Here is a 26,523-nt window from a genome sequence, read left to right on the forward strand (position 1 = left end):
ACATAATGTTTCTATAATATAAGAAAAATGCCTGTGAAACATTTCAGTAATTTCAGACTTGTATCAATTAAATTCCTCTTGATAGGAAAGCAAGCATTTCTGCATATAACTTGAACACTTTGGAGAGTCGCTGATAATTGCATGTGGCAAGGACAGCAGGTTATATCATTTCAGAATTAAACATGCTACCGCCATCTTGTGGTGGAATGTGAAATAGACCAGGGAGAACCAGGAATAACTCGCAACATTGTGTATACATTTTCTGTAAAACGTACAATACCACTGCAGTCCATGTGCCTGATTCAGAGTTCAGCGTACAACTATTTGCGGGGGAGATTTTGCATGTCTTTGCACGCACATGCGCCAGAGCTGAGCACATGCAAATTTGGGCGATAAATCGTTAAACCAGGTGTTCTCATGCAGACAGAGTTGAGCGAGGATGTGACTATGCAACTGCTACTATGCAGTGCACGATGTATGCATAAATACAGATGTTTCCTACATACAGTAATAGATGACTAGCACAACGGAGATGCTACAAGATAAATAATGTGCTGTATATCTCTATACATTCTTCGTATTCTATGTATCCTATAATCAGCACACAGTATAGTAGAGATGCTGGGCTGTGGCTAACCCACAGGAACTAGTTTCTCACATGTACAAAGTTGCAGTTAAGGCACAACAGAACTTTGTGGGGCAGAGTTATTAAGCTCTGTGAAGTGATAATGTGGCTGGTACTTTATCACCGGCCAATCAGCTCCGAACTGCGAAGTTACAGGCTGGGTTTCAAAAATGACGGGTAGGGGCTGATTGGCCAGTGATGAAGTACCAGGCACTTTATCACTTCATCGAGCTTAATAAATCTGCCCCTGTGTGAGGAAAACTGCTGCTACTCACATCAGTTCCCTTTTCAGACAGTCGCACACAGATGTACATATGTCACAAATCATAGTGGTATGTATACACTAACATTACAGTTATATTTGTGCGTAGGATGCACATTTTGAGCAAAAAGCCACTTGGCCACCGGGACCTGGAGCATCCAGATAGACTATTTCACATGACTTGAACAGTTTATTAGAACACATCTTTATAGCTCTTTCCAGGCATATAATTTGCAGCAAGTATAGGCTTACAATGCTTATGTTGATGATTAGGAGCATGAAACCAAGCATGTGACCAGTACTGCAAAGTGGTGTTCAACACTGGCTACAGGTGTGTCATCATACCTCAGTACGCCACGCAGCAGGAGGTGCCTGGCATGTGTGAGCTGATAAGTCCTGTGCAGCTCTGCTAACGTTGGGCACAAGCAACTTTTGTTGATCAAAAGGACATGCATGCCTATATTCTGCTACGTTACAGTGTTCTCTTTGATATTTAGATGCAAAGAGAATACTTAAAAATAATGACTAAAAAAGTTGTCACTGCTCATGTCAACAAAGAGAAAGATGACACTTTAATAATTTTTTATCATCAGTATTTTCTAGAAAGGAGCAGACAGTGGAACCTAAAGGCACCACAAATGGGACGAGCCAACTGGAACTTACAATTTGTAGATTTGTAGGAAACTGGCTGCGGAATAGAGAACAGAGAGTGGTTGTGAATGGCGCAGTATCAAATAGGATACCTGTACTAAGTGGAGTGCCACAGGGGTTGGTGCTAGGGCCTCTTTTATTTAACATATTCATTAACAATATTGGGTGGGTATACTCAGCAAAGTTTCCATCTTTGCTGATGACACCAAACTGAGCAGAGTAATTAGAACACTGAAGAATGTCTCCACACTTTAGAGTGATCTAAATAAACTAAAAGTTTGGGCAAAAAATTGGAAATGAGGTTCAATGTGGACAAATGGGGTGTGGTATAGTGTTCCGACAGTCGGTAGTGTTCCCGCTAGGCTGTTTTAGCGGGGCACTGCACCCTGCCTGATTGTTAAAGGGCAGAATGCGCCCTGCCCCTCTAGAAGCGCCCCGCTAAAACAGCCTGCTGCCTGCCCGCCGGAATGCACCGGTGAAGCCCAGCGCCGCCATAGATTGCGGTGCACGGCGCTTTCCCGGCAGCTTGGGGACTTAGTTACGGCCGGGCACACCCCCTTCAGTGTCGCGGCGGCCCGGGCGCGCCCCCTTCAGTGACGCGGCGGCCCGGGCGCGCCCCCTTCAGTGACGCGGCGGCCCGGGCGCGCCCCCTTCAGTGACGCGGCGGCCCGGGCACGCCCCCAATTGTGACGCGGCGGTCCGGGCACGCCCCCAATTGTGACGTTGGCGTGCCCGGTCCGCCCCTCTAGCGCCCTGCCCCGTTTGGTTCCTAGAAGGAACACTAAGTCGGGATCCCGACAGTCATTAGCCCGACGTTGGGATCCCGACTGCCCGGTCTCAGACAGCATGGTGAGCGCAACAAAGCCCCTTGCGGGCACGGTGGCTCGATACGCTCGCCACCTATTCTATTCTTCCTCTATAGGGGTCGGGGACCCCCATGAGGGAAAATAGCGGGTGGCCTTTGGGCACCTGTCTGTCGGCGTTTTGACAGTCGGGTTCCCGACGTCAGGTAAATGACTGTTGGGATCCCGACTGTCGGGACCGCGTCCGGCACCCGGACAAATGCAAGGTTTTGCATCTTGGGAGACATAACCAGTGTGCCAGTTATGACCTAAGCGGGTGGCTTTGTGTACATTTGAACTGGATAAGGATCTAGGAGTCCAAATTGACTACAAACTGGGGTGTAGTGCTCAATGTCATGTAGCAGCAAATAATGTCAACAGTTTACTAGCCTATGTAAGAAGGGGTATGGAGACTCGGGACTCAAAAGTAATTATGCCACTATACAAAGCATTGGTTAGACCGCATCTAGAATACGGATTACAATTCTGGGCAGCCCAAAGAAGGCAAACAAAGCTAATAAAGGGGTCGGAGAATTTAAGCTATGAAGACAAATTGGGATTGTGTAGACTAGAAAAGACGTTTAAGGGGAGACATGCTTAACATGTACAAATACATCAGGGGCCAATATAAGGAACTGTCAGGCTGCTTTTTTGCTTTAAGGGAGGACTCTAGGACAAGTGGGCAAGTGTTTACACTAGAAAAAAGATTTCATACACTTAGAAGGAAAAACTATTTTACGGTCAGGGCAGTTATATTCTAGAACTCTCTTCCTGGAGAAGTGGTGTCGGCAGACACAATAAATACGTTTAAAATAAGGTTGGCCAAACATCTATTGGGTAAAAAAATCCAGGGGTACAAACAGCAATCATAATCTGTCTAAAATTAAATCAGAATACACAAGTTATGTAAATAGTAATAGTGTTCTAATTATTTGGTAACATACGGCTTTAAAGAACATGGTAACTTACTTGTATAGGACAGGCCTATCTTGCAGGGCATCCATTGCCTTAGACAGAATGGCAGAGATGTCACACGATTCTTGTGTCAATGTCCTGCACTCATCTGGCACGAAGCAAACATTATGAGAAATGTAATTATATGTCTGTCGCAGAACACGTTAATAGTGAGTCATGTGACAAAGTGACATCATTGCACTTACATTAATATTCTCCAAACAGAAATTAAAATGTGTCTACACTGTATTTAGGCTTTGCAATGTACAAGTAGCAAGACACAAACGGGCAGATCAGAAAGTGGTCATGAAACCTTACTTCGGCAACACACTGTCAGTGCCCCCACTTAACAATTGCCAATTAATTATAAATCGGCAATCATTAAATTGGAGCAGATTATCATGTACATGTACAAAATTAGAGCAGATTTGTAGTAAATAAACCATTTATAATTTTTTTCTAACATAAAAATTGCAAAATATACTTTGATTTGTCAAAATATCCTCATATACTGTATATATATATAATTTTTTTTTGTTAAATGCATGTTTTGCACACAGTATATCATGGCTATATACTCTATGTAATTGCTATTTTAGCTGCATAAAAAAAATGTTCTAATACAGTATTTTCTAGGCAGTCATTGTAATATTGGGGCACCCTTGCATTTATCTCTTGTTAAGGCTTAATACATCTGCCCCATTGTATGTTATGCACACACAGGGGTAGATGTATTAAGCTCGGTGAAGTGATAAACTGGTTTTTATCACCGGCCAAGCGAAGTTACAACCTGTGAAGTTACAGGCTTGGTTTGAAAAATGACAGGTAGGAGCTGATTGGCCAGTGATATAAACTAAACAGTTTATTACTTCACGGAGCTTAGTAAATGTACCCCACAGTCTCTAATTGTGACTGTATGTGCATATATTGATCTTTTGAAATCTCTTTTTTCAAGATTCCTTTAATCTCTTAAGAGTAGACTGAATCAGTAAAGATTTCTATGTGTACTATGCACAAATTAAGTTCCACTGGATCTAATTTCATAGGGGCACAGAAGAGTGTTGCGCCGGTGGAGGCAGGCTTAGATATTCAACTAGGAACAGCATCTAACGAATAGCAAAATATGAGCATGAACATAGACTACATATACCACTTAGCATGAACATATAACTACATATACCAGTTTCATGTTTGCAGCGATATAAACATAGAAAATGATGGTCAGATAAACACTTACTTTGAGCCCAGCGGTACAGACGCTCATAAGAGGTTTCCTGCAGTAAAGCCATCTGCTCCATAATTTCCAGTCTGACAATAACAAAACAAAATGATCACTATTGTAGACAATTAAGACATCTTTATCTAATTAGTAGTGGGAAAAAGAAACTGAAAATAAGGCCATTTTAACCAAATGTCCCTCAATATTCCAAATACATTAAGAGGACACTCTGGATCATATAGCGGTGATATTATAGTTTTCCCACTGCTCATATACTCAAGTATATATATATATATATATATATATATATATATATATATATATATATATATATATATATATATATATATTATAGTCATCGTAATACAGATTGAACATATATACTAAAATAAAATGTATTTAAAAGAAAAGAGACACACCGATGTATAAATGGCTAGTAACAGTGATTACGTTTTATATTTCATGACAGTTAGTGGCACAGCTAATAGTAGTGTACATGGTACTGGTAATAGCGAGTGTGTCTGTGACACCAATAATAGTGTATAGTGTTTGTGAGACACCACATATAGGGGGTATATTCAATAGAGGTCGAAACTGCCATCTTGCCGAAAAGACGGCAGTTTTCGAAATGAATACATCGGAAGGGGTTCCGATCTATTCAATCATAGCTCTTTTTTTTTCGGCATGTCGAAATGTTTCAACATGCCGAAAAGCAGGTGGATTGACGGAAAGCACATGCTTTTGATGGAAGGTTTTGGCTGTGTTCCCGTACATACCCGGCTCCATCCAGGCTCCATCTCAGGTCGCCGCTGCCTTACGCCGTCCTCCGCGCTCACCCGGTCCGAGCGCCGTCCTGGTGAGAGTCAATCATCAGCCAAATCTGACATCCGGATTTGGCCGCTGAATTGAATAATGGATGCCGGATCCATTCCGGCAAAAGAATGTCTGAATGGATCCGGCATCAATTGAATATACTCCATAGTGTGTGTGTGTGTGTGTGTGTGTGTGTGTGTACATTACACTGGTAATAGTTAGCGAATGTTTGTGACACCTATAATAATGTCCTGTATGTGAGGGTGTAAATCCAATTAGTTTGCAAATGACAATTTCTTTAATTAACCTCGTATACAATGTACGAATGTCTGCACCCAGAAATGAGATGCAGTTTGTGCTGCTTTACTACAAAATGCAACATGGACAAGTGTGGAAACCATCCTGAACCCCCAAAAGTAACCAGTAAGATGGCAGGACCAAATGAAAGGCTTCAAGTGACCCTAGGGTAAAATACTGGAGGTTTTTAAACAGTGTCACATGTATGTTTTTTTGCATTCTTTATTAATACTTGAAAATATGATAACAAGCGTTTTTCAAATTAAAATCTTTACATAATTTTAGGGTACAGAAAAATGTTTTTATAAAAATTTGGAATAAACCACTTAAAAGTTATATTCACAGACAAAAACCCCTCCATGTCCCTGTCCAGCATCATTTAACTTTTTAGATAAATTCACCTAAAGCGTAGATATCTTTATTGGACTATATATATGCTATTTAGACCCCATCCACATGCAGGAGTATTCATTACTAGGGGTGTACCCGAGGTTCTGCACTGTGCCCTGATATTGTTACCTTATAGTACATATTCTCCATAGTTTCATATATTCTCTAGTTTGGAAAACTGCAGTATGAGATTGCCTTTAAGCAGTGCCAAACTCAGTCTTATTGGTCTGACTCCAACGTGTATGTGTGACATACCCTCCATGGTGGGAGGGGGAAACTGCAATAGTGTGCATGTTTGTGATTTGACAATCATGTAGGTGTATTTGTGTGTAGGTAATACTTTGTGTGTATCTGTGTCTTTCCCTGGATAGAGAAGTCCACTCATTCTGGTCATCCAATGTAATATCCAAATCTAAGATTCAAAAATCGGAGCCATAAATTCTTCAATGTGGCCCGAAGCTACTCACCGTAAAGCAGTGGATATTATTAGCTTACCCAGTCCCAGGCATTATCCTATTGGAAATCTCAACATTATGGAAAACCACTGCACAGCACAGACTCCCTAACCTGAGAAATATTCTCCCTCCATCAGTTGGATAAGCTCCAACAAGTTTGGATACAGAATATCTACTGAAATGGTCATCATAATTGTTATGGAACAGTAAGATATATAGAAGCAATTATAATGTACGACTTACCCTGCCGTTTGCTGGTTTGTACGCAGCAGTAGTTTTACATCATTGTGAATCTGTTTCACTTTTTCCAATACCTTAAAGAAATCCTTCAAATGAAAAATAAAACATAGAAAATGATTAATGAAAATGTATGTTCTCAAAGAAAGTAACAATTTACTGTGTCCCTATACTTTTATACCTATACAGGTTTAATACTACAGTACAGCCGCAAGCTTTCAAGTGAGTATAATCACTCATCAACCGTAACATTAAAACCACTGACAGGTGCAGTGATTGATCTCATTACAATGGCACGTGTCACGGTGCTGAAATAAATGAATGCTGGCTATGATATAATGGTCACAATCTGATTGAGCAGCTTGCCAATAAATGTGTTGTGTAGTTTAGAGAGGCATAGATGGGTCAGCATTAGGAGGGATTGCTGACTCCAGAGTGCCATTAGAGAAGCCAGGGGTATCTCCAGGTAAGTTGGCTCTCAGATATTGTAAGCCATTATCATGTGGCCTTATACTGGGCTATTAGACCCAGACATATATGTTACTGCTTATGGGATGGGTTTGGGGGTGCGGTGCCCCCTGTGTTGGTATGGCTGGGCTGCTTCAGGTTGGCACACCCTAACACTTTATTAACACTTATGTTTTCCCTATCACATTGTATATATTTTGCATTATTTTGATCACACCTTCACTTCCCTACATAGCACGTATGTGCTTCTTATTAACCCCTACTAATTTTCATTTGTGTGCTACCCTGGAGTGGTCGGCCTGTGCAGGCATGATGGGGGCCCACACCCCAGACCCATACCCAGTATTAGGGACCCCCAGTGACGCAGAGACGCCTTGACGTACAGTCTGGGGGCTTAGCCCTATATCTGCAGATATATGCAACCAAGATCATTATGTAGTGTTATTTCTCACTCAGTGTGCAATTGTGATAGCAAAATGTTCTTTCCTACCCAGACTTACCCCTCCCTTTTAGCACCTGAGTGACATCACAATCTGATTGAGCTGCTTGCCAATAAATGTGTTAGGATATAAAGGTGTGAGAACACACAGTGCACGCTGTGCTGCCATCTTTCACCAGGACCACTGTCATGGGCGTTCAATGACCAGACTTATGATAGATTTGGTGAAAGAGACCAGATTCCACAATCATTTGTTTTTTAGGCTCCATTCATTGTCCTTCGAACAGACACTAATGGCTGGAATATCTTGTTTAAGGGAATCTCTTCTTGAAACGTTGTGGGAATATGGAACAGCTGAGGAACATTCTCCTTTGCAATAAACACTGATCAGTTTTTAATGTTTGCTTACGTTGTACAGTAACCCAGAATGCACATCTGTCACTGATGCGTCATTGGAGCGTTGCAATGTCAGCTTTCAGCGGTAATAAAGCACTTTTGGCTAACAATGTACGTGCATATTTCCATCTAACAATGGCCCTTATTCTGGTTGGTGCGGCCAGAGCCGCACACGGTGCTCTGGCCGCACAAACCAATCCCCGCCCACGAGACGGATCGCCACGGCCGTCCGTACACGGACGGCTGGCGATCCGCATAAAAATGGTGGAGGCGTACGCCTCCACCATGGTGGGAGCTGCCCCCTGCATTCGATGGTCGTCGACCATCGAAGGCAGGGCCGCACGCCCCAGCAGCTCCCGCAAGCTGAGACCACACGGACAATCGTCCGTGTGCTAGCTTGTATGGGGGCTGAGAGCGGACATCCGGCGACGTCAGCTTTCCGCCCCCATGAGTTGCGTCATACCCTCATTACCATGCATACGCCCCGCGTTTGCATGGGAACGCCCATGAAACGCGGGGCGTACACATAGGGAAATGAGGGTATGAAGCCCCTCACGCCCCTATACGCCCCCTTTGCGGCGGACGAAATACGTCTGCGGCGAAGGGGGCTGCACATGCGCAGATTGACCTCTGCGCATGTGCAGAATAAAAACATCGGCGGTACGGCCGCACGCGGGCCGTACCGTCCGAATTAGAATAAGGGCCCATGTGTTGTAAAGGTTTCAAATCAATGACATGGTCTCATTACCTCAGTTAAGGGACCTTCACGCGTTCCACGAAGTATGTTTATTTCATCTGACGTGAGCTGGAACTTATCCAAGAACGCATTCGCAACCTGAGCTCGAATCTCTAGTCGCTGACTGCATTAAAAAGAAAAACCCAATGTTAAGTTATTTTCTCAACATCCAGAATTATTCTTTTTGGTTTCACTTCCCCCATAAACATGCAATTTAAAAACAAAGCCTGGAAGCTAAAGACAGTAGAAAAGCTAAACACAAATAAAATGAATATGTGTAAAGAATCTATTCAGATACAGATGTAGCCCCGCTTATCGTTGCTGCATGTATCACCCCGGGCAACTCCTGTGGCGATTTGTGTGATCCCATTGCTATACATGTGCATCTTATTCGGTCCATGGCTCATAGAAACGCATTGAGTGGTGATATCACAGGCTGGTGATTTCGGGCCATGGATGCGAATTTGACGCGACAAAAGGGCACGAGCAGTGGCGATCCAGAAATAGAATGTGCCAAACTACATTCAAATGGTAATCGCTACTGTTGTAAGAAATGTACCAACAGTGTGATATGGTGACGGGTGAATAATGGTGTAATATTGTTAAACCACAGGACTCAGGCATGTCCAACCTGCGGCCCTCCAGCTGTTGTGAAACTACACATTCCAGAAGGCCTTGCCACAGTTTTGATATGAGGGAATGCTAAAACTATGGCAAGGCATGCTGGGATGTGTAGTTTCACAACAGCTGGAGGGCCGCAGGTTGGACATGCCTGCTAAACAGTAGATCTGCCACAGAAGGTACTATAGAATTAGCATCAGCAAATCACCAGGAGGATGTGATTACAGCTCATTCAAAAGTAACAGGATCTACAGGAGCCGCAGTATCTGGGATGAGCTCACTAGGTCTACAGCAGTGGTGTCAAACTCATAGCCCTCCAGTTGTTGTGGAACTACACGTTCCGGCATGCCCTGCCACAGTTTTAGCAATCCATTATATAAAATCTTTGGCAGGGCATGCTGGGACGTGTAGTTCCACAACAGCTGGAGGGCCATGAGTTTGACACCACTGGTCTACAGTCTAGGTCAATAGTCAAAAGGTCAACCCCTATTGGTCGACAGTCAAAAGGTGAAAAGGTTGACACAAGCAAAACATTGACATGGAAAAGGACAACATGAGTTTTTTACAATTATTTTTATTTTTTAAAAAGGACTTGTTTATACTTTATCATCCCAATAGACATGGCGGGGGAATATAATAGTGTGCCAGATGCAGCAAGGCACTGTGCCCGAAGCATGGTGAGTGGCACACTTATATGGTTTCTATGTCGACAGACACCAAAAAACACTGCAAAAAACTCACGTCAACCTTTTTAATATCAACCCTTTGCTTGCATCGCCTTATGACTATGTCGACTTAATGCACTCCAACCTTTTTAATGTGTCAACCAATAGTGGTCCAAGTATTGACTGTCAACCTTAATTGTGTTGACACTATGTGTGTGGACACTATGACCCATACCCCCAGAAACTAGTGGGATTTCTGTCCTAGAACAAGCTGATTACAACATGTAATTATCCCTCCATAAAACATTATACTCTGACAACCTTTAAATAAACATGATGTAATACTTGAAATATGTGGCATTTGCATCAAATCTACCTTATTAAACAAAAAAATAAATTTATAAATAGCAACATGTGAGGACTTTATATGCTTCTCATTTACGTGCAGAGGTGGCAGGGAAGAAAAGGCTGTTGCCCTCCCCCAAAACAAGGAGAACCATGTAAAGGTCCCCCCTCTATCCAGAATTACATTTACTCAAACAGCCCACAAAGGACCTTTAAAGTCTTCTGTGAACACTAGGTGGCAGCAAAACATCACCTGTATTTACAGTGTACACTTATCCTTACTGCAATTGTCACAGCTTACAAATTTGTATCCTCATATATCTTGCCTCAATATGCCATGGAGTGGGAGATGTACAAAAAAAAGGGGGGGGGGGGGGTAAAGCACCTGATTGGTTGTGTTTCATTAAATTTAGTATAAAGATCATCCAATCCACTTATTTATTTTTATTTCTAATATTGTGTGCGCTGCTTTACGCCACTCCGTTTTTTTAAATATTATATCGACAGGCGTGACTACCCCATTCCTGAGCAGCTGCAGGAAACTCCACCCATAGTGAGCTCCCCCAGTTCTGCCCCTTCTTTATGGTCAGTCCTAAATACTTCTAGCCTTTCATGCAGTGGGAGATGCCTGGCGTGAGTGAGCTGACAAGATCGGGTCAAGTATATTTTTTGAATCGCTATGCAAATGCGATGTACAAACAGATTCTGCTTATTAAAATGATTTGCAGCATGCCTATATTATGTGTGCATCTGTAACTAGATACAACTGCAGTTGCACAACTCATTTTAATGAAAAGTCCCATAAACACATACACACTCAATTCACACCACAGCATGGGCTGTTTAACATGTAGGGAGGCTGGATGCAAGTGGACTCATCTGTAAAATATAGTTATCGTACTACACAGTATAAAATTAAGGGGCATACTTTTTAAACGTTATCGAGATATTTTGGGGTATATTCAATGGTGCTGGCGATCCTCTGACGGTAAGCTATACGTCGAGCAGTGCCGATAGCGCGCCATCAGAATATTCAATGGCGTCCCCTTCACTCGCCATTTCCACCTTGTGGTTCTTTTCAACGAGGTGGAAACGGAGAGTGCAGCCGTCAAAACAGCGGGGCTCACCACAAAATGCAGCGGGCTCACTGCATTTGTGCCGAACCTCACCATTCTGGTGAATCCTCGCCATCAGAACAATTTCCCTAGAACACTGAATACAGCGAGCGGCCGGTGAGAGGGTTAGACGCCGAAAACAAGCTATCCTTGCCGCACAAACCCCCTTACCAACAACATTATATATCGCCCAAAAAATCTTGCCAATCAGCTTCTGAATTTAAATTCACAGGCTGTGCTTGTGGTCAATTGGTTGGTAATTATCTCTCTCCAAAACGGGTATGGTATAGGGGTCCGACAGTCATTATCCCGACGTCGGGATCCCGACTGGCCGGACCCAGACAGCATGGTGAGCGCAACTAAGCCCGGCTCACTGCGCTTGCTACGCTCCCCACCTATTATATTATTATAATCTCCCTCTATGGGGGTCGTGTCCGTGTTTAGACAGTCGGGATCCCGACATCGGGTGAATGCCTGTCGGGACCCCGTCTGTCACCCCTCCAAAACAGAAGGGGATTGCACTAAGGATTAATTCACCAAGAAGGCATCCCTTTATAGCGGTTATGTATCAGAGATTAATATATCATACAGTACACCTTATTAGAGGTGCGACCGAGACACATACTGTGTATATAAACACAAAGAAAACAAAAAATAGTTAAATTCCATTTTGCAAAATCATTAAAGCAAAACACACATTTTATTAAGTACATTAATAACCACTTTATTGGTCTAAATCTAAAAATTTGGCTAAATAAATTATGTAATAAATTAATATTTAAAATAAAGGTTATACATAGTTCCAAGGTCCCTGTAAAGTGTAAACCAGAACACAGATTAATTATTTTGTAATGTATTTTCGTTAGTTTGTTAGTTAGTTTGTGCGTTCAACAGGTCATTAGTTCGACATTGTCTAGGTTGACAGTCAAAATGGAGTTTTTGACTGTTTTTTGAGCTGACATGTGCCGACAGGTGGTATATCATGCCCTACCATCCACTAGGGCTTGGTGGGAGAATAAAATAGGGTGCCGAACGCATTGCGAGCGCAGCGAGCGTTGCGAGGGGATGCGGTGCATTTTAAACTGTGTCCATGTCGACTGTGTTGACATTCAGGTAAAAAAATAGTGAAAAACCCCATGTCGACCTTTTGACTGTCGATCTAGACAATGTCGAACTAATGACCCGTCGACCTACAACCATGTCGACCTACAACCATGTCGACCTTTTGCCATGTCGACCTAATGGTGTCAACCTAATGACTGTCGACCATAATGCTGTAGACCAAATGATCCCAACCCGTTTTGCAGGGACAGATGACTTTGGATCCGTAATCACTGTATCAGAGCAATGTTGAATTACTTCAGCACTTGCAGCAAGATACTTTACTGGCGGTGTTCAGATTCCCAATACTTCACTTAAATATGAAGAGAGTATCACTGAATTACATTCATCTGCATATAGGGTGAGATTTAATAGGATGAGAGATTCAGAAAGTGAGAGATTTGGGAAGAAATCTCCAGGTTTTTTAAAGCGGCAATCATTTACACTTCAATATCAAATGGGTTTTGCAGTGTAAATGATTGCCGCTTTTAAAAAAAACTGCAGATTTCTTCCCAAATCGCTCACTTTCTGAATCTCTCATTCTATTTGATCTCACTCATAGTTTTTACATCACCCATTATAAAAATGAAAGAAAACCAAGTAACCAGACTGTAGAGCTTACGCACAGCACAGTATATTCATACAAACGTTTTATACAAAACCAAAACAACTTTATTATCTCCACTACAAAATAAACAAACTATGGGTGTTATTTACTTTTTTAGATCAGAACAAATTAACATCCCAGTATGTTTTTTGGAATGTGGGACAAAAATAACTGAAGCACCCAGAGAAAATATACCAAACACAAGAAAACATACACATCACATTTTAAGCACATAGGTCCTTGGAAAAATCAACCCTAAGAGCCAGATTTATCAAGCTTCAAAATGTGATAAAATGGAGTGATAAACAGCCAGCTCCTAACTATCATTTTTCAAACCCAGTCTCTAACATGACAGTTAGGAACTGATTGGTTGGTTGTTTATCACTCTTCATTTTATAATTTTTAAAATCTTGATACATCTGGCCCTAAGGATGATGGCCAATTGTCATTACAGTCAGGCCAAATTCCCTGGAGCCCACGCAATTAGGGTGCCCAATCCCGGGATCGGGATAGGCGGAACCTGGAATTTGGCTCCATAATTGCCAGGGTTTGAATCCCGGGATTGAAAAATGCACCAAGATTGGCTTCCCTACATATCTGTCTGTACACATTGGCCCTTATTCAGATCTGGTTGCAGTACAAATTTGTTTGGAAAATGGGCAAAACAATGTGCACTGCAGGTGGGGCAGATGTAACATGTGCAGAGAGGGTTACATTTGGGTGGGGTGTGTTGAAACTGAAATCTAAGTTGCAGTGTAAAAATAATGCAGCCAGTATTTACCCTGCACGCAAACAAAATAACTCACACAAATCTAACTCTCTCTCTGCACATGTTACATCTTCCCCACCTGCAGTGCACATGGTTTTGCCCATTTCCCAAACAAATTTGTACTGCGATCAGATCTGAATAAAGGCCATTGTGCGATGTAATGATTGATGGAACAATACCTCATTCCATCCTTCACATAGCACTGCATACCATATTGTCTGACTTGCACCCAACCACAAGAGGTCGTATGTGAACCACGTTAGTGCGCAATTAGGCACACACACACTAGATGATATGCATGACCTTGTTCCAATATGACAAAGTGCCAATATCATTCTAGTTAGCACTCAGACTTCCAGCTGTGAGGTAGTGCTGCATTAAAGATTCATATACTTATGCTGAGAAAACTAACAAGTGCATTAAACACAATATAGGTGCATACACACTGGGCAGCGTGTATGAGGAGCGACAATGTGAAATTTGGTGTCCTGATATTTTACCGGCCCAGCATTTTTCATGGAAAGTGGTTCACTCAACTGGTAAAAACCAGCCAACAGGCAGTGTTTAATGCAGCACTACCTCACAGCTGGAAGTCTGAGTGCTAACTAGAATGATATTGGCACTTTGTCATATTGGAACAACGTCATGCATATCATCTAGTGTGTGTGTGCCTAATTGCGCACTAACGTGGTTCACATATCAGCGCTCACCGCCTGGACATACACATTAGCAGATTTTGAGCTGAAAGTAGCTAAAAGCACCAAAAGTGAGCTACTTTCAGTTAAAAATCGCATAGTGTGTATAGGCCTTATAAAGTGTGTTCCATGACTGCATCAGACATGGAAGTAGGCAAACGCGGCATTAATAGGTTAGACTGCAATGGTGTAAACAAGCCCATAATACAATAAATACAGTTCTCTGACGGCAGTGGATGAGAAGCACACTGACAGTGGTAACTCGTCTTTTAGAATTTGAATTTTGTAAGGGTTGAGTAAATTTTTTAAATAAAATAAGGGTTGAGTAAAGAGAAAATTCCATCAGGAGTTGGGTTCTTTTTTTATACACAGTTCATGGGTGTGTGTGCGTTTAGCTTGCAGAGATGTGGAATGTATTGAATTCTACTGCACGGGCTCATAATTATGCGGATAAAAATGAGGGGGAACAAAAGTTCCATTGAAAACTTAAGACAAGCCCCAGGAAGACAAAAGGTAACAGATCATGGGAATGTCTCACTGCACAAGCGTTCTGATCTCAGGAGGGCCCTAATGAAGCCCTATTCCCCTGTCTGACTGGTTGCTATGGAAACCAGATTCCGATGCGAGGGCCCTCATGCTGCTAAGAAAATGATGGTCCATTTTTTCCCCTTGCAAGAGAGTACAACGGAGCGCTGTTCTTTAAGACCAACAACGGAGACCAAAATAACTTTAATTCATTTACTTGCATGCTAGTTATTAGTGCTGATGCCGCTTGTTTTATTTTTTTTTATGATTTAGGGGGTTATTCAGACCTGATCGCTGCTCTGCAAAATTGCAGAGCCCTGCGATCAGATAGCCCACACCCCACCAATGTGGAAACCGGCTCTGTGCAAGTCTGAGACCAGTTGCAAATCCATACGCAACTCACTCACCATCCAATGATTTTAAGTCTGTGCGTAACCCTGACCCTTCCACAATTCTGCACCAGAAACAGTCTGCTGGAAGCCAGAGCTGATGTCACACGCCACCCTGAAAATGCCTGCCAAAAAATGGCAGGATACCACCCACAAACACCAACTTCCTGTCCGTCAAGTTGCAAGGGGATTGTGAACAGATTAAAAAAAAAAAAAATCGCAACTTTTTGGCGCTGTATGTCCTCGTAGATAAGTGCTACAATCTGTGCGATTGTGCAGTCATTCGATAATCGATCATCTTGCGAATGTCCACAGCAGCGATCAGGTCTGAATAACCCCCTTAATATCCCTGTCAATACTTCAGACAAGGAAGGCAGCAATATTGTACCATGGGAGGAAAGAGAACGGAACATTACTAAAACCAAGGCCAATGGTGGCATTAATCTGGGGCAAAAAGTAGCACAGTTAAAGAAAGTTAGAATTGAATATGTGCCTTCCTATAGCAAATGTTGCAGCATTTCTAAGACATTAGGTTAGGGTTACCACCTCATCCCTTTAATTCCAGACACATATTAATTACACAGGTTCTGTGGCTAAAAAAAAGTTGAAATGGAGTCTTGAAGTCAGCCAGCCACAGAACCTGTGTAATTAATGTGTGTCCGGAATTAAAGGGATGAGGTGGTCACCCTACATTAGGTGTAAATTTACTGAAGTGTCAAACAATGAAAAGAGGTGATGTTGCCCAAAGCAACCAAACAGGTTCTATCATTTCTCTTTTGCATCCTAGAAAAAGGGCAACATCACCTCTATAAATTTTTAGTAAATATACGTTTAGCTGTAGCTTACAAACAGACATGCAGTAGTGTTGCCCATAGCAACCAATCAGATTCAGTCTGTCATTTTCTAGATAGCTCTAGATAAATGATATAATTTGATAGGTTGCTATGGGCAATTTCACTTCTTGGCCCTTATTCTGGTCGACTCGCCTAAGTCCACCATTTGCCGCCCACAACATTCACTTACTTTAATGGTTTTCTTTTGCACTACGCAGATATAATTGACTGGTTGCTGTAGTTCGTTGAAAATGTTGCATTTTAAGCTCATCACCACCCAGATGGCAAAAAAATATTTTGTTTCCTTGTTGGTTCTCATTGGTTCACCCACTCAAACGCCATACAGACCCTCCAACATTACCAAGTGAGAAAGGCGTTTTGTAACTGGCAGAGGAAGTTATACTGGAGGGTCTGTATGGTGTGTATAAGCCCCCCTCCTCTGCAAAGTCTAAAGATGGGTACACACTAGACCAGTGGTGGCCAACCCGTGGCACTTGAGCCTCACGCGGCTCTCCCCCTTGTAAAGTGCGGCTCCTGCTCCCACTGCTGCCCACCGTCCGTCCCAGTCCCCCCTGCTGCCGGTTCCCTGAATCCCTTCTCCTTCTGATGGGAGGAGAGTGCGCATCGCGCATCTCTCCTACCCCTTACTGTGCATCCTTGTGACTGGGCCGTCTGCCAATCAGAGCTTCCGGGCCAGCAGCCAATCAGGAGCCGGCCAGCGAGCTTTGATTGGTGGACGGCCCAGTCACAGGGAAGTGAGGGGGAAGGAGACGCGCGGTGTGCTGTGCTGTGCTGTGCTCTCCTCCCATCGGTGACATGACAGGAAGACTGCAAGGGGACACCAGACTGTCCTCTCCCCGCCGACAGCAGCAGCAGCAACAATGGTGAGTGCTGCTGCTGGGGAATTTGCACTGTGGGGGCATAGCAGTTTGTGGCACTGTGGGGGCATAGCAGTTTGTGGCACTGTGGGGGCATAGCAGTTTGTGGCACTGTGGGGGCATACCAGCTTTCTGGCACCGTAGGGGCATACCCGGCACCGTGTGGTGCATACCTGGCACCGTGGGGGGCATATGTGTATCTGGCACTATTGGGGGCATATGTATATATGGCACTGCACTATTGGAGGCATATTTGTATCACACCCACCCAATGGGTCAAAATAGACTACACCCCTTTTTTTGGCACATGCGCCTTCGGGGCGCGCATGATGTCGGCTCTTTAGCTTGACTACCGATATTTTTCGTCTCTTTACCTCTGGCCGGTTGGCCACCCCTGCACTAGACAATATGTCATCCGATCAGGGGGGTATCGGACTAACATATGGGTCACGTTTTTTAGTGCAGAGATTTTCAACCTTTTTAAACTATTGGCACACTCAACAAGTTTTTTAAATTGCCAAGGCACACTATGAGACCCCCCCCCCCCCCAAAGGGAAAAAGACATTGGCACCCCCAGAGGGAAAGAAAATCCCATTGGTCCCAATAAAAACAATCACACTGGTCCCCATAGGTTACAAAAATAGAATAAACAGACCCTCACAAAAAAATAAGTGACCAACGAATAATGGTTGAACCGGTGGTGGTGGCTGTAAACTGGTGTGGATATCTCTAGCTCTTGTGGCACACTTGAGAACAGCTCAAGGCACACTAGGGTTCCATGGCACATTAATTGAAAAATACTGGTCTAGTGTGTACCCAATTTCACTGACTTTGTACAGTCCTGCTTTAGGGAGGGCACAATCTGTCGTTGCCAAGTGTTTACCCAACTTAACTCCTCCACTCATTTTCCACAGATCCACCCCAAAAAAAAGCTGCATGGAGTGTAACCCACCCAGCTAAGGTAAGGTGCCAATTTGCACAAGGTTGAGCTTCAAATATAGGGGTATATTTAATGCATGTCGAAATTGCCGTCTTGTCGAAAAGACGGCACTTTTTCGACATGAATAGATTGGAAGGGGTTCCGATCTATTCAATGCTATCTGTTTTTACTGGCAGGTCGAAAAAGAGGTGGATTGACAGAATAGCCGCTGATCCACCTGCTTTTGACGGAATCACAGCCATTACACAGTATTAGTACAAAACATTTGTATGCAAGTATGACATTTTTAAAGTCATCACACTGGCCCTTATTCTGATCGGTGCGGCCCGATCAGAAATATGCGGTGATGTCCGTCTTGGCGAATCCCCGCCTTCCATACGGATCGCCACCTCCGTCCGTATGCGGATATGTGGCGGTCCGCATGAATGTGGACGGGGATACGCCTCCTCCATGGTGGGAGCAGCCCCTGCATTCGATGGTCGCTGAACATCGAATGCAGGGCCGCACGCTCCACCAGGTCCCGCAACACAAGACCACACGGACACTTGTCCGTGTGAAATCTTGTATGGGGGCGGGCAGCTGACATCCGGCGATGTCAGATGCCCGCCCCGTACCCACGCGTCACGGCCTCATTACCATGCATACGCCCCGCGTTTGCATGGGAACGCCCATGAAACGCGGGGCGTATGCATAGGGTAATGAGGCTAAGTAGCCCCTCACGCCCCTCTACGCCCCCTGTGCGGCGTATAAAGAATCCATGCGGCGAAATCGCCTGCACATGCGCAGAGTGACCTCTGCACATGCGCAGACGATAAACATCGGCGGCCCGTACGCAAGCGGGAATATCCGCACCGATCAGAATAAGGGCCACTGTGTTCTCACCTTTTGCCTCATTTAACTTTGTAACAAGTTTGAAGAATTCAAATAAATTAAAGTTTAGATGGAGTCAGTAATTATCGCTTTCAAGTTGTTGTTTTTTTTTTTTGCACATTATTAGTATTTTTAACTGGTGTGAAGCCATGAAATAAAAGATTTCTGCAATTAACAGATACAATTCTAGCAAATGTGAAAAAACACTAGAAAACATCTCTGCAGACTGGTAATGATGTTAGAGCTTGTTATGTTTATAACAAAACACTTAAAGGGGGTGATTCAATTCTCTTGTGGAAATTTAGTTCCGTTACTTTCCGCGATAACCACTTTTTCTTGTGATAATGCCCAGGATTAGCCATGTTCCGCGGCTGTTCGTAGGCAAAAAGCCAGACGTAATGCAGCTGTCATGTTGCAGATGAGAGGTCACCACTGCTAATCAGCAGCCATATTGGGACTAGTATATACTGCTGCACTTCTATTGGCATTATGAATACATTTTTTAGAAAGTTTCCATAAGGAGCAGCGAACTGCATCAATGCTGCTGGTCAGCGGTAATTCTCCTCACTAAAGCTAGGTACACACTAAGATGATATATCTGCTGACCCAAGGTAAGTCTACTGAGCAGCCGATTCAGGTAAGCAAATACACTTCTACCCCTTCCACATTGCAAAAGCCAGGTCGGACCAAGGATCGTGATCACGGGTTTGGCGCTTTCACACCAAACCCAGGTCGCGCATTATACAGAGAGCAAACCCGGGTTTAACCCTTCTTATAACCCGGGTCAAATTGCTGGGTTGGTCAACCCAGTTATACGCTGTAGTTCATTCAAACTGCACCTTGACCAGGGTCCATACGTCACCCAGAAAGAACCCAGGTTCAAGGTGCAATGTGAAAGGGTACTAATGTCATAGCGGTGCGGGCATTTGAATGTGGCCACCCAGCTTTGACGTCAGACCCTGCAGCAAGCGTATGGGCGGTCCACTTGTACACACAGCCAGATGTACTGATATATCTGCAGATATATCAGCCTTATCCTGCGATATGTCTATAAAGATGTTATTCACAGATATATTTTGTACCCGCCAGCGATATATACTGTATATTGCTCAATGTGTGCATAGGGTAAGACTTCTGTGGCATCTTCAACAAGTCCTGTTTCCTTGCCTGTAATCTCCAGCAAATCGGTCACTGTGTGCCATTACAGACCCCACTTGCTAACATTAGCAGCTCCGCAGCCTAAAGATTCGCAATTGCATTTGCATAGTTTTTCCCCAAAACAGGCGGTATTGAATACCCTACCATCCACGAGGGCGTGGAAAAAGAACATAGCGAGCACACACGGTTCACTGATATTGTATCCATGACGACTTACATCAAAATTAGGGCCAAAAACATGTGAAAAACTCATGTCGACATTTTGACTGTTAACCTCATTGTTGACCTAATGCTTGTGTTGATCTTCCAAACTTAACCTATTTTATGTGTCGACCTAAGCCCTGTCAACCTAATCTATGTCAACCCTATGACCCATAACTATTATTAATAGCGATGTGTGTAGGGCTTCCTAGCTAAGCTAGATCGGCCTCACACACAGCGCGAGCTGTCAGCAATGTGTGCTGAGGGAGCTGACCGTGCCAGTGTTCTCCCGTGGAGAACACTGGCTACCACCAAGATTGATGGTCAGTGACCGTCAATCTCGGCCAGCAACAGCAATGCGCATTGCTGTGGCTAAGCCCCTACACACACACACACACAACGATGAAGGGGCATATTCTAAGAGACTTTGCCAAACTTTGCATGTGTGTAGGGGGAATTAAAGGTGACGTTAAATCAAGTACAATTTTAAGAAAGCGACTTAGGGGGTATTTAATTAAGTCATTTTTTTTAACTAGCCAATATGAGGTTGAATATAGATCAATCAATTCAATCAATGTGCAGATTTTCAGACTAGTTGAAAAACATGTGGAGTAGCAAAATGACTCACCGACCCATGAGATTTTAGCTAAATTTTGTCTGTTTTTAGTCATGCTTCGCCAATGCATTTTCGACTAAAAGAAAAGGTGTAGCTTTACCGACAGACAATTTGTAAAAACTGGTCAAAAACGTCCGCAATTGAAATAGTAATGGGTCAAATTAATTGAATACCCAAACAAAGATTTGTGCCTGTATTCAATCCCGGAATAAATTTTTGCCAAGTGAAAAAAAAACGGCAAAGATTCAACTTTCAGAATTCAATTTGAGTACATTTTCACCCATGCCATTTCACTTTTTTGGGTGGGTGAATCGGCATGGGCGAAACTAGTGCAAAAACGTCTGCAAATTCGCTAAAACCATATGAATTTGCATCAGTTTTGCCAATACCCGTGGTTTTCGACAATGCTGGATTTTCTGCCAAGGCAAAAAAAGCGAAGTTTTAAGTGCTGAGATTTCAGCTTTGTGTTATTATTGCGACTATATTTATTTCTCTCTCAATTACTGTAGCTTAAAGTAATGTTTGAGTCTCCGCTGCTTTGCCGGATGCATTGTTGCCATAATTATTATTTCCTGCATGACGTCACTAAGTCTAAATCTTGGCTACATAATATGAGAAAGAAAAGAAACAGACAACATAAATGAGCTGTGATTAGATTATGTTCAAATAACTGTGGGCGTAAATCTATCTAATTATACAGACTCGTTAAGTCTGATTATTTGTTGCCAGTGTCACCATTTACTTATTCATAATGAAATCAATTATCCCTGTGAACATGCATTTGTTACAGTCATTAGATCACTCAGTTTATGGGACCATTTGATAAAACAGTAAATATTAATTTAAAAAATATGATGGTCCATTTGAAAAATTCCCTGTATAATACACATTTTATAACAAAGATAATAAGATATATTTGCTAAAGGTGAACGTACTACAGTATATAGAAATGCATATCTCTGGTTAACAAAAAAAATCTCTTGCAATCCAAGCCTTGCCCTACCCTCCACAGAGTGGACTCCGCTCTGTCATTGGTACCCAGGAGAAGTCGTTACGTAAGCTACCCAGGACCATGGCTAAATGAGGCACACAGTATAATTTACGCCAGAACAGGTGTTTTCTGAAGAAAGCCTAATTATATAAGGTGAAAGGAATGTTAACGGTTCTTGAAATCTATTTCAGGTTTGTGTTGGTGTTGATGATCTCAGTGCAAGAAATGATCAGGGCACCAATTTTAAGAATATATATATATATATATATATATATATATATATATATATATATTAGTGTAGATAGATGCGGCACTCCCAACCAATAAAGTACACGAAACTTGAGGTAAATTTAGCAACGTTTCAACGTCATTTATTAGATAGATCCAGATTATAATAAACCGCACACTGTATTACCCTTATATAGGTTCATGATAACTCCCAGTGTGATGGTACTTACCACGTATGGTATAACCCACATGCATGACCACCCCAGGTGTTTTACTTGCATTGCATTTAAGTTGTATTCGCATATTACTTTTGATGCTTATTGTCTTAGTATAGACTGGATTCCATTAGTAACTTGCCCATTTGTATTTGTGGTACTCTTTACCTAGAAGGGCGCCCGCGATTGGAATCGCGGGCGTCGGGGGTAAAAAATCGCGGCCATCGCGGGTACATTAAAATCGGGTGCCCGCGATGACCGCGATTTTCCCATAGGGATCAATGTTAAAAACGGTGATTGACCGCGATTTTAATGTTAAATGCCTCAATGCCCGCGATTTGGCCATAGGAATCAATGTTAAATGGGCCACAGAGCCCTAATAGTCACCGTGAAATGGCCCCCACAAATGTTAACGCCACCCCACGATCAACGTGAACCCGAAGCATGGCGAGCGCAGCGAGCCCGCGAGGGGTGGCGGTACGCGTCCTCCGACCTTTTAATGCCCTACTATCCACGTCGGCGTGGAGTTGAGAATAGAATAGTGTGGCGAGCGCAGCGAAGCATGGCGAGCGCAGCGAGCCCGCGAGGGGCGGCGGTACGCGTCCTCCGACCTTTTAATGCCCTACTATCCACGTCGGCGTGGAGTTGAGAATAGAATAGTGTGGCGAGCGCAGCGAGCCACCGAGCCCGAAGCGTGGCGAGCCCCGCGAGGGGACGTGGATACCTTCACAGGTAAACGCGTCCCCTCGCGGGCTTCACAGGTGTCCTCGTGACGAAACGCGTAGGAGCGTGGCCTGGCGTCGGTCTGAACTCCGTGTTGGAGAAAGTGGTGAGAGTACTTGTATCCAGTCATCCTGCTATTCTGCTGCTTGTCAGCTTTGATTTATGCTGTTTATCACCCGCGGTTGTGCCTAACCGTTCATTGCGGTACGTGATGCTATTTTGAAGTGTACCTGTCGGATATTTTATTGTGCTGAAAAATAAAAAAAGATAAAGCACTATTTGGAGCGCTCCTCTTTTCTTCTCTTAGAAAATATATATATATATAATATTATACACACACAAGCATACATACACACACACACACACACACACACACACTAAAACACACAAGGTTAATACATGTACCACCTATTAATTCTTATGATCAAATATACGGATAAGGAGGTAATATAACAGTCTATTTAAGAACTAGAAAGAGAGACATTGTTGCCTTACACTAGTTTGTCCAAAAACACGCATATATCACTCACTGGATGGCCTAAAGGTACTTGGCTTGAATTTAACTGAGGCTGGGCTGCGTATATAGATAAAAAATCAGCCCTCATATTTACTACCTATTTAAAAAGGATCAAGAAACCTTATCTTCGATCATAAGAATTAATAGGTGGTACATGTATTAACCTTGTTTTAGTATATGTAATGTATTGTGTGTATGTTTAATAAATTCCTCCAGAGTTATATTCCCTAGCACCAAAGACATTCTTCTTTTCATTATATATATATATATATATATAGCAGGGTGATCCGGTAAACGGAGGGGGTGGAGCGGCACTCAGATGGACTTGAATCTCACAGAATACAGCAACAACGTGCGATCAACGTTTCGGTTTATTTAACCTTTGTCAAGATCCTGACAAAGGTTAAATAAACCGAAACGTTGATCGCATGTTGTTGCTGTATTCTGTGAGATTCAAGTCCATCTGAGTGCCGCTCCACCCCCTCCGTTTACCGGATCATCCTGCTATTGAGTAGCCGTCTAGGCTACAGAGAAGGCACCAGGGCCACTACCGTTTCATTGTTGGAGTGCCGGGTCATCGCCCTGTATATATGTATATATATATATATATATATATATATATATATAGCATAATGTATGTCAGAAACAATGCACAGGGCGCAACCTTCTTCAATTTATTATATTTTCTGCTTTCCATTTACCACTTCGGAGGTATGCCCGGGCTGACCTGTGCTACATTAGTGGGCTCACCTGGAAAATTTCCGGCCATGCCACTGATAAAATGGTGTGTGCCAGTGGTGCCTTAAGCGGTGCACCACTGGAGCACCACCATTTGGCAGCACTAGCGCTCCCCCCTACACATTGCCAGGAAAGTTCGGGGCCACTCAGGAGTGCTCGGGCGTTCGTGTGTTCCTAACAGATGAATGCCTGAGCGCCCGACACCCCCAAACACCCCCGAGTGGCCACAAACTGGCAGACACAAACAGCTGTAGCTCCATCATAAGCAGTGCAGGAGGTGTGTGCGCTAACTGTCACACCCCTAGACCTCCATGCAACTCCCCAGGGGAGTAAAGGTGCGACACTGAAAGAGGGGGGGGGAAGTGTGCAGCTCCTCCCACTGGGTGAAGTTGCGGCGCATGACTACAGGAGACTGGGCGGAGCCCCATGATAGGGCTGACAGTGTTGTGTAGGCATGCTAGTGGTATGTGGGCATGAGGGGAGGTAAAGTTGCTGCGCTGGAGGAGAGGAAGGTGGGGGAGACTCAGCAGCTCCTGGCAGTGGGAGAACATGCAGCGTAGGACACGAGGAGGGTCGTCGTGAGTCAGCAGCTCCTCCTCCCACTGGGCGGATTTAGGGGCCAGAATTACAGGAGGCATCATAATGGTGTGTGGGCGTGTGTGCTTTCCACTGTGCAGACTTGCAGGGCAGGAAGACAGGAGGAGGTGTGCAACACCATTATAAGCATCAGAGTAGTGTGTGGCCTTTCCACTGTGCGGACTTGCGGGGCACGAAGACAGGAGGATGTGTGCAACACCATTATAAGCATCAGAGTAGTGTGTGGCCTTTCCACTGTGCGGACTTGCGGGGCAGGAGTACAGGAGGCTGTGTGCAGCTCCACGATAGGCATCATAGTGGTGTGTGGGCGTGTGGTGGGTGTTTCCACTGGGTGGAGTTGTGGCGCAGCAGTAGAGGAGGCTGGGCAGAGTCATGCCCCGAATGTTTGAGACGCCACTAAACGCCGATACAGCTTGGCCGGGGGTAATGTATATGTGGCCTGTGAAAAGTGCCTTTTCAAAGGCTTTGCGTGGCACCCTGCTGTAATACTGTGTGCCCCTGCTCTTATGCCCCGTTCGCTGGTGCCCTGGTCCAGGTTACAGCATTGCAGGCCTATGACATTCTAGCTGTTAATTTTCTAAAGGTAATATGAAGAACTTTTGCCCCACACTTCCTGAAGCACCTCCCACAAGTTGGATTGGCTCAATCATTTCTTGCGTACCATACAGTCAAGCTGCTCCCACGACAGCTCAATGGGGTTGAGATCTGATGACTGCGCTCGCCACTCCATTACAGACTGAATATCAGCTTCCCTAAATAGTTATTGCATAATCTGGAGGTGTACTTTGGGTGATTGTCGTGTTGGAGGAGGAAATTGGCTCCAATCAAGCCCTGTCCACAGGTTATGGCATGGCGTTGCAAAGTGAAGTGATAGCCTTCCTTATTCAAAATACCTTTTACCTTGTACAAATCTCCCACTTTACCAGCAACAAAGCAGCCCCAGACGATCACATTACTTCCACCATGCTTGAGAGATGGTGTCAGGCACTCTCCCAGCATCTTTTCACTTATTCTGCATCTCAAAATGTTCTGTGTGATCCAAACACCTCAAACTTTGATTCATCTATCACAGGGGTGGCCAACCAACCTGAGGCAGTGAGCCAAAAAATAGGTTACGGTAAGACAAAGAGCCGATACATGGTAAAAAAGGGGGCGTGGCCTATCAAGGCCATGCACCTTTTTTGTGTTCACGCAGAGTGCACAACAAGTAGGAGCCAGGGTCACACAGTTAGGCCGGTTTCACACACTCCGGCTCCTGCCGGACGGTGAAATCCCGCACGGCCAGGGAGCCGTGCCGCACACACTACTTTATCATGGAGGGGATGGCCACAGCCCGGCAGCCGTCCCTTCCAGTGGCGGGATCCGGCTGCAGCCGTGCGGCCGGGCCGTGGCCGTCCCGTGT

The 26,523-nt window shown here is 43.9% G+C and overlaps 1 protein-coding gene across 1 annotated transcript in view; it reads right to left on the reverse strand.

Annotated features, from left to right (window-relative positions):
- COG6 (component of oligomeric golgi complex 6) overlaps window positions 1-26,523 on the reverse strand; it is a 106,810-nt gene that overhangs the window by 57,484 nt on the left and 22,803 nt on the right. The window contains exons 5-8 of the mRNA XM_083169745.1: window positions 8,797-8,908; window positions 6,752-6,834; window positions 4,572-4,642; window positions 3,350-3,443 (exon numbers count right to left, since the gene is read on the reverse strand). Of these exons, the coding sequence (XP_083025871.1) occupies window positions 3,350-3,443; window positions 4,572-4,642; window positions 6,752-6,834; window positions 8,797-8,908 (360 nt within the window). The remainder of the gene's footprint in view (window positions 1-3,349; window positions 3,444-4,571; window positions 4,643-6,751; window positions 6,835-8,796; window positions 8,909-26,523) is intronic.

This window comes from Crinia signifera, chromosome 2, assembly GCF_055691185.1.
Source record: "Crinia signifera chromosome 2, ASM5569118v1, whole genome shotgun sequence".
Lineage (NCBI taxonomy): Eukaryota > Metazoa > Chordata > Amphibia > Anura > Myobatrachidae > Crinia > Crinia signifera.